Consider the following 17,256-nt stretch of genomic DNA (forward strand, 5'->3'; position numbering starts at 1 on the left):
GGGGAGCGGTGCCAGCGAGAGAGAGAGGCGTACACTTCCTCCAAACATTTCCTATCCTACCGCCATGTCCGCATTCTAAACGGGACTCATTAAAGTTAGTTAGCTGAAGCGTCTTCTTGCAGAAAGTTTGTTTGATTTAAGATACAGTCAATTGAAGAAGCAGTTCTTTTTATTAAGGTTATAACCTGACAACTTTTGGACAACATGGACTGGGGGGCAGACCTTTGGGTAAGTTTTGTTAAGCTGACTGTCTATAGCTGCTGACATAACTTGTTCTTGCAGAATCAACCGCTGCCTTTGGGATTGGATTATCAGTTGGCTCGGCTGTTTGTGGGCTTGTTTCCATCAACATACCATCAACTCAACATCCCTAAACAATACGACATCCAGCTATTGTTTTCCAGACATTGTATTGTCTCTAAATTGTTGCCCAGTACGCCGCCCAGGTTTGAGTTGTTGAGCAATCCTGTGAAAAGAGAGAATTCCATCGGTAAAGTTTATAGCCAGAAGCGTTTCGCAATTCCTTTTGCTGCATACCTTTCTTTCTCATAAGAGAAGAATGCTCACTGTCTACGTAACTTAGATAGTAAGTAGGCTATTTGGTTTCCACTTACACTCTATAGTTACATTGGATAACACAGATTTTTACAATGTGAACCTACTCCTAGTGTAGTTCTCACACTTATAGGTGTGCTGAATTAATTCAAACTGTTCTTATGACTGCAATTATTGTCCAAATCTCTCCCACCTCTTCAAGACTCTAAAGAGAACCTATGTGGCTTGTGGTCAACTTGTCAGCAGTTCTGTGGCTTGTTGTCAGCACTTCTGTCTGTTGTTGTTTTGGGCCTGATATGGTCCCATGTCTTCAGTTGTGAGAAGATGCAGTAAATAATCTGCCATTGACAAAGTGAAACTCGACATCTTTTGGGCAGTTTTTCCCTAACTGACAGGGCCAAATAATACAATTTGGGAGATTCTTAGCTCTGGTCAATAGCTCTAATGCCTGAAGGCATGATTAGAGATATGGACCAGAGCTATAGAGATTCGGTGTGCATTCACATTACTACTGACAGGATGGACAGGAAAGACCATTGCCACAATGCACCACATATGTGAGGCATTGTGATCTACACTGAGCTTCTATATCTGCTATTAGATCTGCTATTTACGGTAAATTAAATCAGTTTAAATGTAGGAAAGGATGACATATGTGCATCTGGCCATGTGCACATTATGGCAACATGTAATGATCATCTGTTACCGGTATCATGTTTTGTGTTCTTGTTTGTATTCTACACAGTAGGCCCAATGCAGCAGATTCGTCAATCCCAAAGTGATGATTGGGGTTCAATAATATACACTTGACTACACATCTCTGAGATTATGGTTTTAAGACACCTTGGAAACAGACAGTGTTGTTTTCACTTCTGCTTTCCGTCCTTGTGTGCCGCCATGTGTGAGCTGAGCTTTGCTGTCAAGTTGTTTAAATCAAAACACAACTGCCGTGAACTCTATTATGAATCCAACTATGACCCGTGACTGCTGCTATGATGACTGTTGTGAATTTAAGTTGGAGAACAGCAAAATACTGTATCGCTTTTAGCCTTTTATTTAACCATGCCAGTCATTAAGAACAAATTCTTATTTGCAATGCTGGCCTGGTAAAATAAATATTTATATAAGGAAAATGTTAAGATCAACCACAGTACACATTCAAATATTTCCAACACACCCACTACTTATATGCAATCACAGCATTACATGTGTCAACAAGCATTACATAAATGACACAGTCCAGTACACACACACAACAAGCATCAGGCAGGTATAGCTGACCTCTCACCGGTCTTTCAGGTGGACGTGGTTTTGAGTTGGGTATAGTTTCTGTGAGGTTAGGGTTAGGCATAGTGTTTCTAAGTTTAGGGTTAAGGTTAGGTTTAGGCATGTTTGTAAGGTTAGGGTTTAAGGTTAGATTTAGGCATAGTGTTTGTTTGTGAAGTTAATGGTTAGGGTGACACACAGCACAACGGGGTTAATGGAGAGTTCTGATTTGAATCTGATCTGTGTTGCAGTTCGCCTGCGAATCTCTGCAAAATTCGACACCAGAGCGAACAAATAAAGAGCGAAAACTGTCGCATTTTCGCACATTCGCCACTGATGTGGAAGCTTGCATTGACTTCAATTGGTTTAAAAAAAAATGCTAATTATTCGCACGAATAAATTGCGTCGCCAATTCACCAGTGTGTAATGACCTTAACCCTTGAGTAGACTCGGGGCCAGGCTGCACTAGGGATGGAACGGAACCGTATCGCGGGAGGATCAGAACGGTGGCTGATGGCTCCGTTTGGAACCTCATATCTACGCTTTAGCTCTGAGAAGAGGTTCCATGCCAGGATATCCCTGCATTGCTAGAAAATCCAGTGGCTAACCCTTTTCGCAGTATCGTTTCCGAAAAGTAAACATATCAGAACCGAGCTACATATGATATACTTGCACGTACAAATTTAAGATGGGGTTGAAGCAACTGCTTAAATCAGGCTTAAATACAAATTGTGTCCAGGCAACCTCGTCCGCATGCGCAGTACTGCTTCTGGCTGACTTCATAAGCTTTGTAAGCGGTAGTTTCACCCCTTTTTACGAACCTATCCTAAGTTAATCATCTGTAGCTCGGTTCTGATACAGTACCTATACTTATTGGAAACGATACTGCGGAAAGGGTTTTCGCCACTGTTTTTGGACGGCTCAAGCCCTGTTCTACCGGGTTCCATTGATTATAGTGGCAGCGTGCCGTTGCAGACTCCCACGAACTTTGCGACTGGAGTGGAGCAATTCACGCCAATTCCGTCCCCAGTGTAGCCCGCCCGACCATAAGAGTAGAAAATAAGCAGAGACCTATAGTCTCTGAGGACAGTCGGTCACTATCTATTCTTCCACAATCGAAATGCTGCATGTCTGTCATTTATGCCACCCCGTAAAAGTAGCGAACAGGAAGCTGTCGTCTGCTCTTCAGACTGGAAGGGTAATTCCACTATCGCAAGCTATCTCAGTGTTCACAAAAAGATATTTGAAAATATCTATACCTTTTTGAATTTCTAATACTGCAGTACTGCCTACATCACTGGTACTTAGTGTGGTCTGGGGACGACCAGGGGTCCTTGGAGGGGTTCCAGGGTGTTGCCAGCAAAATGGGCTACCATTAAAAATCAGACCCGTCTGAACTGAGTGGTGCTGTACTATACAAGCCCTCCTCCCTGGCATGTGTGTGTTAGGCTGCGCAACAGTGACAACAACTGCAATTGCATCTGCAGCCGTTGTCACCCCTACACCGTATAGTCTGTACTGCACTGTTACATTAAAAACTCAGCTTCCCATCATGCAACTGTGCACAGTGTGAAGTTGGTATCCTAAACAGACATAGGGAGGGGACACACACACTGCTGGAGTGGAGTGGCTGAACCACTCAAAAATAGCAGCTTGTATAACTCCCTCCCTTCCTCTCAGTGGCCAATTCGCGCTAGTAGGGAAGAGAAGAGGCCCAGAATTCAGCCAATCACTGGCCAATGACACTTTCAGCCAATCACAGCAGAAGATGACACAACTTTCAGCCAATCACAAAGCAGAATTACAATATAGATTTGGGGGTCCTTTTACATGGACAAAGTTTACCAGCAAAGCTAGGTATAGGCTTTAACTAATTCGGTTTCCAGGCAGACTTATTTATTTTACAGTCACGACTACAAAGGTGAAGGGGAGACTGGAAGCCTGGACATAAGCTTTATGAGGCTGGACATAAGCTTTATGTGCTGCTCATTGTCAGAGCTTCCAATCGCTGTTTCGGCACTGTAGTGCCGGAATGATTTCGGCTCGTCAGAAATTTTCAGTAGCACCGAAGAGCCGCCTTTAGGACGGTACCCCCCCCCGAACCTCAAATGACGTAGGATTGTAGGCTCTACAGAGCCGAACCGACTTTTATTCGGCTCTAAAATAGGAGTATCATGAATCGCGCCTTAGTGTGAACCAACGAGTCAGTCTTGAGAGAGTCTTGAGTAAACCTTCCTCCAGTTCTGGCCTAAAACACAAGGCCCACTCAGAGTGGGGCAGGACATGAGTACTGGTGGCACCTTTAACTTTCAGTCTGGTGTTCCTATTTTTAGGCATGTTGTCATAGGTGGAATTTGTTTAAAATGCACTGTATCTCAGAGTCACTACACATTGTGAGCTTGTAGATCAGCTATTTTCACCATTAGTCATATGACAGACTACTCTGTCATACAGGGCAGACCCGACAGAGTGTATAGGGGCTTACTTACGTAACTTATAGTGAAGAATGTGCTCAGGCACTGGCTGGGGTTGTGAGTTGTCACTTAAATCCTCAATGTCATACATAAAAAAAAGAGAGAGAATGTGATAAGGTTATGTGGATAATAGTAGAAAATTGTCCTCTACCCATGGAGATATGACTGTGCTAAGTTTCAGTACTATCCCAGTGGTCTGAGGACTGTCTCTGTGATATATGAGGATTATTTTATGGCTACTTTCACTTATCTAATCTAGTATAGAGGGTATGCGCGTGACATCATCATCAAACCAGGAAGTTATGCAGGAATGCCTACTGAGTGGCAAAAAACTACTTTCTGGCCTCGACAGCCCATACAGAAAAGTCCTATTTGATTGCATTAAACAATGTTAAACTCACTTTGCATGTTGCTTTGCCACTCGATTTGCCACTCGATGTGCCATTCACTTTAAGCATGCGCATACCCTCTATAGTTGTATCTGTTCTGTATGATTGATTGTAACTTTGTCTATATGGCTGGGTTCAGCATTCAGTATGAATAAAGACGTGATGATGTTGCGCTGGCGCTGTGCAGAATTACGTGGTGATCTCATGCTAGATGTGGTTAAGGTAGTGGCACTGCCTCGATGTCAGTCATTACACCATTAGGGGCTAATCAAGAGTCTGACCAGGATCTGTGCTTCTCTGCACTGTAAAGAAGTACATAGACTATAGTTATAGTCAATGTATACACTATACAGTATACACACTATTATTTTGACAGTATTTGTTTAGGCTGATGCTAGGTTCCTGGTTTACCTGCTGTTGTCCTAGTTTACTGAGGCACTGACACTGTCTCTCTGCCTTTTGATGTGTGTGTTTACCTTGCTTATTATTTTAAGTTGCTCTGGGTAAGTAAGAGCGTCTGCTAAATGCTTAAATTGTAAGCTGCACTGCTGGTGTCCCCTGTGTGTGTGTGCAGACTGTGCACCATCACAGTGAGGGGTGGGACCTGTATTACTGGTTCCAGGTCCTTTTGCAGAGGCCCTTGGGCCTGTCCGTCCGTCATAGGGCGGGGTCTACTAGTGAGCTAATGATTATCTCATTCCTGAACGTGCTCTTTCAAATATACACACGGGCGGGTGTCACTCAGTGTTGCCATATCTGCTTATTATAAGCGACTTTGGGCTTGTTTTTCTCTTAAGTTGCTTGTAAATATTGTTGGTATTGTTTCCCTCCAAGATTGTTTTTGTTGTTGAAAATGGCAGATCTTATCTACAAGCGTCGCATGGCAAGTTTGGCAACGCTTTGTAAGCTTAGTAGAATAGTTGCTTCTTTTGGGCTTGTTTTCATACCTGATTTTTGTTATTTCTCTCGCAAAATCTGGCAACACTGGTGGGTGCGCACACTCATAGTCATACGCTGGTGAGGTGTAGCAATAAAAAGTTGTGTGTGTGTATATGCAGTATTAGGTAACTAACTGTTAGGGGACTGTTGGAGTTGTCACAATTATGATTTTTTTACTTGGTGATTAATTGTCACTAAAATGTCTTGTCATTGAACATTATGAATAAAACATTCCTCTTTGGCTTTAACCTTCTAGACTTGCAGTATACTATACGACTTTAGTTTATACAAAAACAAATCCTGAATAGTCTAACACATTTTGAGCTTGTAGAACTGCTATTTCCCACTATTTTTGGAAATGTTTTTTGACATGAACGATGAAATGTAGCAGTTTTATTGTGGATTTTTGAGCGGTGCAATTGATTGATTGATTGAAATATTTATTAACAGTTTGTAGAATTTACAGTACATTTTAAACACAAACTCAATACAAAGACTGTCAACTGTGAGTGGACGACCCAATTAAGCATTACACTTGTTTACAACAGGGTCCACATTGTTCAATTCATCAAAACATTTAAAGACATACAAACATTTAGAGACATACAAATAGACATTTCTATGTAGCTAAAGAACAGAACAGGAATTCATCATATGGGAAGCAAAAAAGGGAAAAGATACAATATACAGTGAGGGGAAATGGGGTGGGGGGGATTCAGATTTTACAGAGGCCAGTTTCGAATTGCAGCCATCCGTAGGTGCCCTTTGAGAGCGGTTTTGAAGGAGTCAAGGGATTCACATGTCTTAATGACTGTTGGTAGGGCGTTCCACATTTTGGTGGCATAGGAGCGAAAATAATTTAGTCCCTTGTTTGTGCCGAATCTGGGTTGTACATGGTTTGTTGCACTCCCTCTGGTGTTGTGGGTGTGGACTTCGTTTACATTAAGGAAGTATTTAGACAGGTACATGGGTATCTTGGTGGTGTATCGAATCTTGTGGACCAGACCCATTGCAAGATGCTGTACTCTGTCGACGACCCTAAGCCATCCCAGCCTGTCAAAGTGGCCAGGGGTGAGGTGGGTTCGGGGGGTGAGGCCAAGTAGGAGCCTGACCAGTTTGTTTTGGGAGGTCTGGAGCCTTGTTTTGAGGGCCTTTGAGGTGCTGTGGTACCAAGTAGAGACCGACCGATAATCGGCCGGCCGATATATCGGCCGCCGATATGACCATATATGGGCCTGGCCGATTGGATCGTATCGGTGAATTTCTCGCAGATATACCCGATATGAATTAAAGCACGTTGCTGGTGAAATAGACTACTACTGGTGCAGTGATATGTTTTGCCCAGCAGAGCGCGCCGAGCTCTGAGCAGTCAGCTCACAATTCAGTTCCTCCCTCTTCCTCATGCTGAGTCAGTCAACAACAAACTCCAACAAGTGAACCGGACCAGCTTTGGAGATAAGTTTCTACATGCAGCGGTAAGTTCAATCTAGTAATCATGACTTGGTTCATGAAATAAGTAACTGTTAACATCATTGGAACAAATATTGGCCGCGCATTTCATTGATACTTTCATCTTAAAAGTGTCCCCCGACGGACCGACCCGAGGCAACTTTATTATCATCGCAGATTGTCTCTGTAACATGAGTGACGTTAGCAGAATGAAGCGTACAGTTCATGTTAAGCAGCAAAAAAATTAAAACAGCCCAGCACAAACACACGACCCAATGCCCAATGCCATGGTCTGTTTGTGAAGCAACGTGGTGCCTAAAATATAAACGCGGCTGAACACGTTACACGGTTACACCCCCTCCACCTCCACTACAGGCTTGCCACACTAGTATCTAATCTTTGATCAAATGTAATACTAACAGTTTGCAAAAAAAGCATAGAATGTTACCGTTTAATACAAATATGCTGAAAGGATTGAACGCAAGATACGACGACGGGCTACACAACTTAGTTTTATTTCAGCGTCGTCATGTTGGCTTGGCTTGGTCTGTAATATATGCCTAAAAAAAACACCACCTCCTCCTCCTCCACATTAGACAGCGACCAATAACGTCAACGTTATTGTTAACATATTCCATGATTATATAATATTTAAATAAGAGTCCCTGGAGTAGAGAATAAAGGGAAATATAGCGCAGCTTTTTAGCTGAAAAAACCTACCACCTCCTCCTCCTCCACATTAGACAGCGACCAATAACGTCAACGTTATTGTTATCATTGATAATATTCCATGATTATATAATATTGAAATAAGAGTCCCTGGAGTAGAGAATAAAGGGAAATATAGCACAGCTTTTTAGCTGAAATATTTGTGTGTGTGTGTGTGTGTGTTGTCGTCACAACATTGTTGTGGATAGGTCCCACACTGATCAATGGACAGGAATGAATTAATGCCTATATTCAGCACATTCTACAAAGTAGTTTCTACTCCACTTTGTTACCTTTCAGATTTCTTGCATGCAAAATATATGATCACAGTAAAATGTTTGAACTGTTGTTTATTTACACATTAAATGTTAAAAATGCCTAGCTTAAATATATATTTTTCTTTATCACACAGATGGCTGAAAAAAGGAGAGTCGTAAGTGTGGTGTGGAAATATTTCACCAAAGATGGGGGAAACGAAGACACAGCGACCTGCAACACTTGCCAAGAACAAGTTAACCGAGGTTCCAAGTCTGGGCAAGCTAAGCAGAGAAATACCAGCAACCTCTGGTATCACCTGGAGAAAGTCCACAATGATCTCCACATTGAGGCCAAGCGACTGGCTGAACCAGCTGTACAACAAAAGCGTCCCAGTCCCAATACAACATCGCAGCAGAGTCTACCATTTATGATTGACAAAATAACAAAATGGAACCATGGAGATTCAAGAGTAAAGCATCTGGACAAATTGTTGATGGAGATGATCGCCACAGACATACAGCCATACAACATGGTGGAAGGTGTTGGCTTTAAAAGGTTTGTAGCTGCTATAGAGCCGAGGTACAACATCAAAACTGAGAAGTTTTACCGCACAGAGAAGCTGCATGAAGTGCATGGTCAAGTGGTGGGAAAAATCAAAGAGCGTCTCTCTGTTGAAAAGGCTGGAGAACACATAGCATTCACAACAGACTGCTGGTCAGGGGCCACCGAGGCACTGATGAGTTTGACCGCCCATTTTATTACCAACGAGTGGGAAAGAGTACAAGTCATACTTAATGTGAAAGCGATGACAGGATCCCACACTGCCCAATACATAAGTGACCTGTTTCTGGAGATGCTGCAGGGGTGGGATATTGACCCCAAGCGTGTGATGATGGTTCTACGTGACAGTGGTGCCAACGTGGTGAAAGCGATGCGAGTAATGGAGAAGCCAGATCTCAGCTGTTGTGCCCACACACTCCAACTGGTAGTACAGGATGCTATTGGATCACAGAGAGTTATAGGTGATGTCATTGCTAAGCTGAAGAGGTGTGCCACACACTTCAACCACTCCATCCTTGCTAAACAGAGGCTTGAAGTAATCCAGAATCAGGTTGGTGTCCCTGCTCATGCCATCCTTCAGGCAACACCAACAAGATGGAATTCGGCCTTGACCATGCTCTGTAGAATGCTGGAGCAGAAACCAGCGCTCACACTGTATGCTGCGGATCATGGGCAAATTACATGCCCAGATGCTAATGAGTGGAACATAGTGGGCAAACTCATCAAGACCTTGACTCCTATAGAAGACATCACAAAGCAGATGAGCGCAGAAGATGCTTCCATCTCATGCATCATACCCACAGTTCGAGTACTACGTACCTACCTGGAGACACTTGGAGAAGACACAAGGGGAATACAAACCTTCAGAAAGGAAATGCTGGACAGCTTGAACAGGAGATTTGCAAACATGGAGAAAATAAGAGAGGTGCTTTTGGCCTGCATATTGGATCCTCGCTACAAGCAACGCCCTCTGTCAAACACAACAACAGATAGGGCCAAAATGTGGCTCCAGGAAGAGACAACCAGACCAAGCACTGCAGCAAGCCATTCCACCGAAGCAAGCAGCAGCACTGCATCCACCAGCACAGTTGTAAGCTCCTCCGCAGACACAAGCAGCAGCACTGCACCCACGACTACCAACACAGCATCCACCATCAGGGAGGGCCCGTCTCGGAGTCAGCGTCTGTTAGACGGCCTGTATGACGACATGCTGCTGAGCCAACATGCAGAGGAGCCAGAGGAGCCAGGAGAAGGTCTGCTTGAGGAACTGGAGCGGTTTTGGAAAGAGCCAATTCTGGATCGGAAAACAGGTTTGTTAATACAGACTAGAGCCCCTGCCCTGACCCCCCACAGAATGAACATCATTCTTGTTTTATATACCCGTATGCAGAAAAAGTAATCTTATCTTATATATATTTTTATTATCTTCACTTCAGGTGACCCTCTTCAATGGTGGAAGTGCAACAGTAATCGCTATCCGCAGCTGTCTCCATTGGCCCGGAAGTTCCTGACTCCTCCGCCCACCTCTGTCCCCAGCGAGAGGGTTTTTAGCACAATAGGGAACATCTATGAGGACAAGAGGAGCAGACTGCTTGGTGCAAATGCAGAGAAGCTATGCTTCCTGTTTTACAACCTGCCCCTAATTGACTGGAAGTATTAGTCATCTGATAGTAGAGTAGACACTGACTGACAGCACTTTATTTTATTTAAAAAGAAAGTCAGAAATTGACTTAAGTTAATACTGAACAGTGCCATTTGAGTGCACAGTACTGGTGCAGCCATTTTATTTATTTTACTTAAATTTTATTGAAATGTCAGCAACAATTTATACTGAGTCTGACACTGTTACAGTACTAGCTAGCTGCTACTATTTATTATTATTTTTGTTTATGGATGTATGTGGAAAAGTGATGCCATTGCCAATGGTACACAGTAATAGCTGCTACAGTGTTTATTTTTGATTGTGGCAAAGTGATGCCAATGGTGCTGGACTGATATTTGTTATTTTGTTTGTCTGTCACTACTCTACTCACTCACTTGACTGAATAAGTTGAAAAAAAGTCTTGAATAAAGACATTGGTTTAAGAAAGCAGCTGTCCTTAGACTCCTTACTACTGTCACTGTGACTGTACCATTGCATAATCATTATCATATCGGCACACTATATCGGTGGCATATCGGTTATCGGTGATTGTCCCCCTCTATCGTATCGGTTATCGGATCGGCCACACAAATCCATATCGGTCGGTCTCTAGTACCAAGAGGTGGATGCATAGTCAAAGAAACCTTGTACGAGGGCTCCTGTTAAGGTCTTCAAGGTGCAAGCGCTCCAATAACTAGCTTTGTCGAATCGTCTGTCGGTCTGTCCCTATGTATGAGTATGAGGCCTTGCACAGTGCTTCAATGACTAACTTGTAACTTCATGTGTCTGTATGTATGAGTACGAGGCCAACAATAGCACAGAGTACAGTACAGCATACAGAGTACAGTACGACTTACAGACTCAGAGTACAGTACAAGTACATTATGAGTCCAACAATAGCACAGAGTACAGTATGAGTACAGTACGTATAGTTGCACCGCTCAGTTCACACAGGTGTGTTTTTTGTATATCATGTAATGTTGCGTTTGTTGTGTTGTGTTTTAACCCCAAACGGGCCATGATCACCCACACCACACCAAACACAATAATTACCAGTAAGACGCCTAAGGGTGAAGTCAGGTGCAGACTGCTGGGTGAGTGCTGGCGCTTTGGCATGGGGGGTCAGATCAACATGGAATGAATTCTGTATGGAATGTCAGAACAGGTCAGCTCCATATATGGAGATCTAAGGGTGGTAGCTACTAGCTGGGACATTCTCTTGGGTGTACAGGGTTTGATGAGGGCCGGGCCTTAATTTTCGCTGGCTGCTGGGCGCGACTGCACTTATAACTTTGGGGCAGGCCCGTGACCGTCTAGAGTTTGAAATGGACAGGTACTGTATCAGTCAAAAGGGAGACATCGAAGAGGAAGCATGGATGGGGAAGGATCAACATATGGAAAGTCAGAACAGGTTCTGAGTTCTGACATATATCCATATATGGTTTGGAGATCTAATGGTTTGAGGTTTGAGGTCGGCTGTAGAGTTGCTGGCCAATATTGATGACATCAGGGAACTCCATATATGGGTATACTTGCGACGGCAGGTCACATTTACCTTGACATCAGGGATCTCCGTGATGATGTCACGAGACCTGGGCACCATATATGGGCATTATGGGGGCATTCCCTGCATGTATGGGGAGTTTGAGTGACGGGAAATGTACGATTTCATAGAAAAAGTCGCAAAAATGTCTTGATGAATAGAACACAGGACCACAATGGAAACAAGCCCTCTGGGTGTTACTGTATAAGAACTGTCTTCCAAAATTAAACACACATATGGATATGAAGCATCAATTGACGGTGAAAAAGTATGAATTCATACAAAAAAAAAAATCAAACACAGACGTTATCAAATGTAACTCGATGTCATAAATGACAATCGCAGGGCTGATTTGTTTACTTTTTGGAACACAGTTCTTGACTTATATGACGCAATGGTGCCAAGATAACCCTATGGCATCAATAGAAAAAAAAATACTTCTGTAACCCAAGGGGTGGCGTGAGTGACGTCACTGCATGTCTCAGGACTTCAGCACTCTATTGTGAGTCATTCTGGATAAGAGCGTCTGCTAAATGTCTAATAATTCACAGTTTCCTCCTTTACTTGTCTTGTACTACCTTTGGCACTGAAAAGCTCAAATTAATGTCCTATCTCATCTTGCCTCCATTCTACCTCTGTTATCCAGGACATTGCTAACTGTGTTGGGGGACGATATCTGCATTTAGCTTTTCCCCTTCAGAGGATTGCGCTATAACTGTGTCAGTGTTGCCATGTCTGCTTATTATAATCGACTTTGGGCTTGTTTTTCTGTAACGTTGCTTGTAAGTATTGGTAGTTTGGACCCCTCCACATTAATATGTATTCCCTATAGTCCACTGACCCTCATCTGTAAATATTTTGTACCAGGGAGTCGGGGACCCCCAAACCACATTTGTGATGTTTAAGTTTAACATCACAGCCTGTGTCCTCCGTGTGAAGGAAGCCCCAAAACTCTCTGTGAGGCCTTTAGGAGGGCCACTCAGGCCGCAAGCGGAGCCTGCAGCACCACCTTGCTGCTCAGGTGGGGTCTGCCGAGCCATTGCGGCTTAGGAATCCACCACCCCTGAATGAAGTGTTTGGTGCTGGGACTCTGGTGCTGCGCACAGGTCCTGGGCCTGGTGAGGGCAGGAGTGGACCTGGTGAGACGTAGGAGGGGCCCGGACAGAGGTCAACCCACAGAGCCTAGTCCTTCCATGCACCAGAAGCGTACTTCCCAGCCCTGGCAGAGTAGTTCTGGAGTAGTTCCAACGGAGTGTGTGGCCTTGGTCTTTCCCTAAATGGGACTGAGGGTAGCTACTGGGACGTAAGTCTGGACTTGATCAACCCGGCTGGGTCGCCTGAGTGAGGTGTATGATGTTCGAGAGACCTGAAACCCAGATGACCTTGGGATACAACACTGAGGATATGTCCCGGTGCATCCATGCGATGTTTTTTCTTAGTTTTAAAAAATATATTAAAGGTATTATGACATTATTTATAACATAATTTTAACAACATTAAAAGTCTTGGCCATGGTCCTTCAAACGTGTCTAAAAAGTTTGAACACTCAACTCCACTCCAGTATTTCTCACCAGGAGTTTTTGTGTATGTCTAATCTGCATCCTGAGAAGGCATGGAAAAACACATTCTTTTAGCCTGTAGATGTCGGTAATTCCCCCTTTCCTGTCAACCCAAGATGCGCTTATTTGACAACTTGGTAGGAACGTCACGGTCAAAAATAAGAGTCATCTAGGCCAGTTGGTATCCAGTGTAAGGACTTGTGTTGATTGACACAGCCAACAACAGAGCAGATTGATTTTTCTCTAGAAGCCATTATTAGTAAGTATTACAAAGAAACAAAGTCGCGGTCACAATGAGGAAGCGGAGAGGAGAGGGGCGGAGAAGAGAGGGTAGGCAGGGAGCAGAGGGGAGGGGGCGGAGGTTTAGCAGGGATCTACGTATATGCCTGCCGTCCAACCAGATGAGACATTTTTGCATAATTATTCACAAAAGTCCAGAAAGCAGAGAATACACTGAATGTTCAAACTTCGTTTTTTTTGGTGACATTGATGTCAAGAAAAGCCAAAAAAGCCAAAAAATCTACAAAAATGTGTTTTAAATGTCACAATCCCTTTAATTATTTTTTCCCAAGTATTTGTTTTGAAAACGGCAGATCTATAAGCTCACAATGCATTGCATCACACAACGTGTTGTGTGCTTGTGGATTGGCTATAGGTTTACTTTATTAGTTGCTTCCTGTGGGCTTGTTTTCTGAGGCCTCATATACACATATCAAACGAACATTCTGTGTTCCGTCTGTGTTTCATGGCCGCCTCAATGCTTTTCCAATGGAAGTCACATGGTTTGACCAAACACTTGTGTTTGATGGGGGGAGGGGGGCGATCAAACACAAGTATTTGTTTAAACAACGTGACTTCCATTGGGAAAGCATTGAGGCGGCCATGAAACACAGATGTTTGAAATGTGTGTATGAGGCCATAGACCTGGTTGCTTGTTTCTCTTGCAAAATCTGGCACCACTGATCTCAGTGATCTGTGTCTCAGGCTCCAAGGGACCATGATTTCTTTAGATTTTTTGTGTTGATAATGACACAACACATCACTGCATCTCAACGTGTTTCCACAAATGTTTGAACAGTATGTATGTCAATATGGAAACGAAACGAGATGTGTGGAGTAGACCAATGTCCCCACAAGTATAGTAGAATTTGAGATTTTTCCTGGTCCTCTCACAAGAAATAATTGCATATTTCTTTTAGAGATGGGGATACAATTAGAAAAAAGATTCAAGGTTGGGATTATGATTAGACATTTAGAGGAACGGTTTAGCGGTTATAAATTAGAGTTAACTGAAAAATAGCTGATCTGTAAACTCGCTGCGATGAGTTGTGAGCTTGTAGATCTGCTATTTTTCATCTTTAGGTTTACGGGTAAAAATATCAAATGTATTAAAAGTACCATTGATTGACCATTCATTAAATCGATGGGGCGACCGCTGGCCCAGTTGTCCAGGCGCATGCCACATAATAGGCTCTGGCCTGTTTGAGTCCCTTTCACGACGACCTTTGCTGCATGTCTCACCCCTTCTCTCTCTCGCTCTTTCCTGTCCGTCTTCACTGTAACTATCAATAAAGGCACAAAAGCAAAAAAAAGAAAATCAATGTCCTAAAATGTTGATTTCCTCAGGTGTGTGTGTGTCTCTCAGACTCTCTCTGTCTTCAGGGTGATTTAATTTACACTTGGTTGCATACCGGTGTATAGGGGCAGTCTTGCCAATGTGAAGTCTGCTTATTATAAGTGACCTTGGGCTTGTTTTCCTTTTTTAAAACAGTTTGCAAATATTGGATGTTGAGAGTTGTTGTTTTTCAAAAATTCTGAAATCAGATCTACAAGCTACAAGCATGCTTCTGGACCTGCATGGTGTTTTGGGTTTGCGACACGGCACAGAGCCAAGTATAACTTGGGGCTCTAGTGTTGTAGCTGTGCTGTAGCAGGTGTAAGCCACTGTCTAGTACAGCAGGACAGAAAATGGCAGGCATACTGTAGCCGACCCGTTGAACAGGTTTGAGTGTGTGTGTGCACATGTGCAGTCATTATGCACGTGTGTGTGTGTATTGGTCTCTGGTGGTGGGTGTCCATGAAAGAGAGCGGCCATGAATATCAAGTTCAAGGTTTATTGGCACATACAGTATAGCACCATGCAGTGACAACTTAATACTTTAAGCTTCATAACAGTGTGCATAACACTGATCCTCTGATCATTTTCAGGCCTTCCGTTGCCCCTGAACCGTATGACGGAAGCATTTGGGGAGGTCTGGCTTGCGAGAGACTAACCTATTGCTATCTTGCTATCAAAGTAACGCAACACTCCCCCCCGCCCCCTCAGGTCTGGTGTTGCCAACCTCTTGGACATCCACAAAACACAGAAACAGACTTTTGGTTGTCGGGGCTTTCTCAGTTGTAGCCCACTAGCCCCCTCTTTTTTGGAATTGGAATTCACTCCCACCTCGCATCAAAGCTTTTCAAAGCCTCCCTCAAAACCCACCTTTTCATGCTCCCTTTCCCCGCCTAATTCAAATCTCCCTTTCTGCATTTTTAGTTTGGTATTTTTTTGTCTTTGTCTATTTTTTTGCCCGGTGTTGGCTGGTCCGGAAGATGTTGATGGTGTTGCCTGCCATTTTGAGTACCAACTACCAAGAAAGGCGCTATATAAATTCTTAGGTGGAGTGAGAAAAGTCAGAAAGCATATTTGCCCCCATAGCCCTGTAAGACCCGGATTAATTTCTACTTGCAAAAAAGAGATTTCAACCTTACTACTACTTTGTACTACTAGGAATTAGGTTAAAAAAATTGTAAAAATAAATAAGTTTGATGAAAATGTTATGCACATTATATAATTATATAATATAGTAAATTCATAATTTACATTTGGGGGATATCTTTCACAATAATGAATAAAACATGTTCTAGACATTCTAATCACAAAAAACATATATTACAATTATTTTACTTACTTTTATTAGGGTTAAAGGTCAAAAGTCATAGGTAAAAAATTGTTGAAAATTGCACAGAGTCAAGACATTTTTAATTTGTGTGCATTTCAGCCTCTGTGGGGGGTATTTATATGCAAATATCATGACCAATGGCATTGCAATGAACATCACTGATGACGTTTAGGTGAAAAAATAACAGAAAAAATAAATAATAATTAAGTAATGAATTAAAATATAATTGTTGCTATAAAGCAACGCTGGGTCTTAGAGGGTTAGACAATCTCTGATCTCATCTAAAGGTCCATCAACACAGTTATTTCCCTAATACCGTGTATATAAAGAGCGCATTAGGCAAAGGCAAGGCAGTTTTATTTGCATAGCACATTTCAACAACAAGGCAATTTCATGTGATTTACACAGAACATCAAGCAAAGGGAACACAATTATACAATGACATTAGGATGCATGAAACAGAAGACGTAAACATTAACAATGTGGAAGGGGAACAAAAAGTGGTGCAACTCCGTGTAGGGGTCCCTCGGAACTTCCAGACCCACAGGGACGCGACCAGGGTGCCGGCCCAGTTCCGGCGAGCCGCCCCGCGTCCGAAGCTGTCGAGAAATGAAAGTTTTCATGTGGGGGTCCATTGGGTGTCCACCGGAACATCCAGACCGCCAGAAACGCGCCCAGGGGGTGGGCCGGTTCCGGCGAGCCGCCCCGTGTCCGAAACAGTTGAGAAATGACAGTGACCTTGCGGGGCCCCCTTAGGGGGTCCCTCTATTGCACCCTATGGTTGCACCAGTTATCTCAATCCAAGGCAGTGGCAAACGGATTGTGTTTTAAAAGAAATTTAAGTGGCAGCAGACCTGTAGTTTTTAGTTTGTTCCAGTTATATTGTGTATAAAATTAATACACAATTTGTTGTCTTTTGTGAGTGTGCTATAATGGTTGTTTAAATGTAGGTCTGAGTCCATGACTAC

General features: G+C 43.1%; 1 protein-coding gene across 2 annotated transcripts in view; it reads left to right on the plus strand.

Moving 5' to 3' along the window:
• The window catches only part of trip10b (thyroid hormone receptor interactor 10b), a 40,702-nt gene continuing 23,446 nt past the window's right edge, over positions 1-17,256 (plus strand). For both annotated transcript variants that reach the window (XM_083764746.1, XM_083764747.1), the window contains exon 1: positions 1-228. In XM_083764746.1, coding sequence (XP_083620872.1) covers positions 205-228 — 24 coding nt within the window. In that variant the 5' untranslated portion in view covers positions 1-204. The remainder of the gene's footprint in view (positions 229-17,256) is intronic.

The sequence above is a fragment of the Protomyctophum parallelum genome (genome assembly GCF_964188405.1).
Source record: "Protomyctophum parallelum genome assembly, chromosome: 5".
NCBI lineage: Eukaryota > Metazoa > Chordata > Actinopteri > Myctophiformes > Myctophidae > Protomyctophum > Protomyctophum parallelum.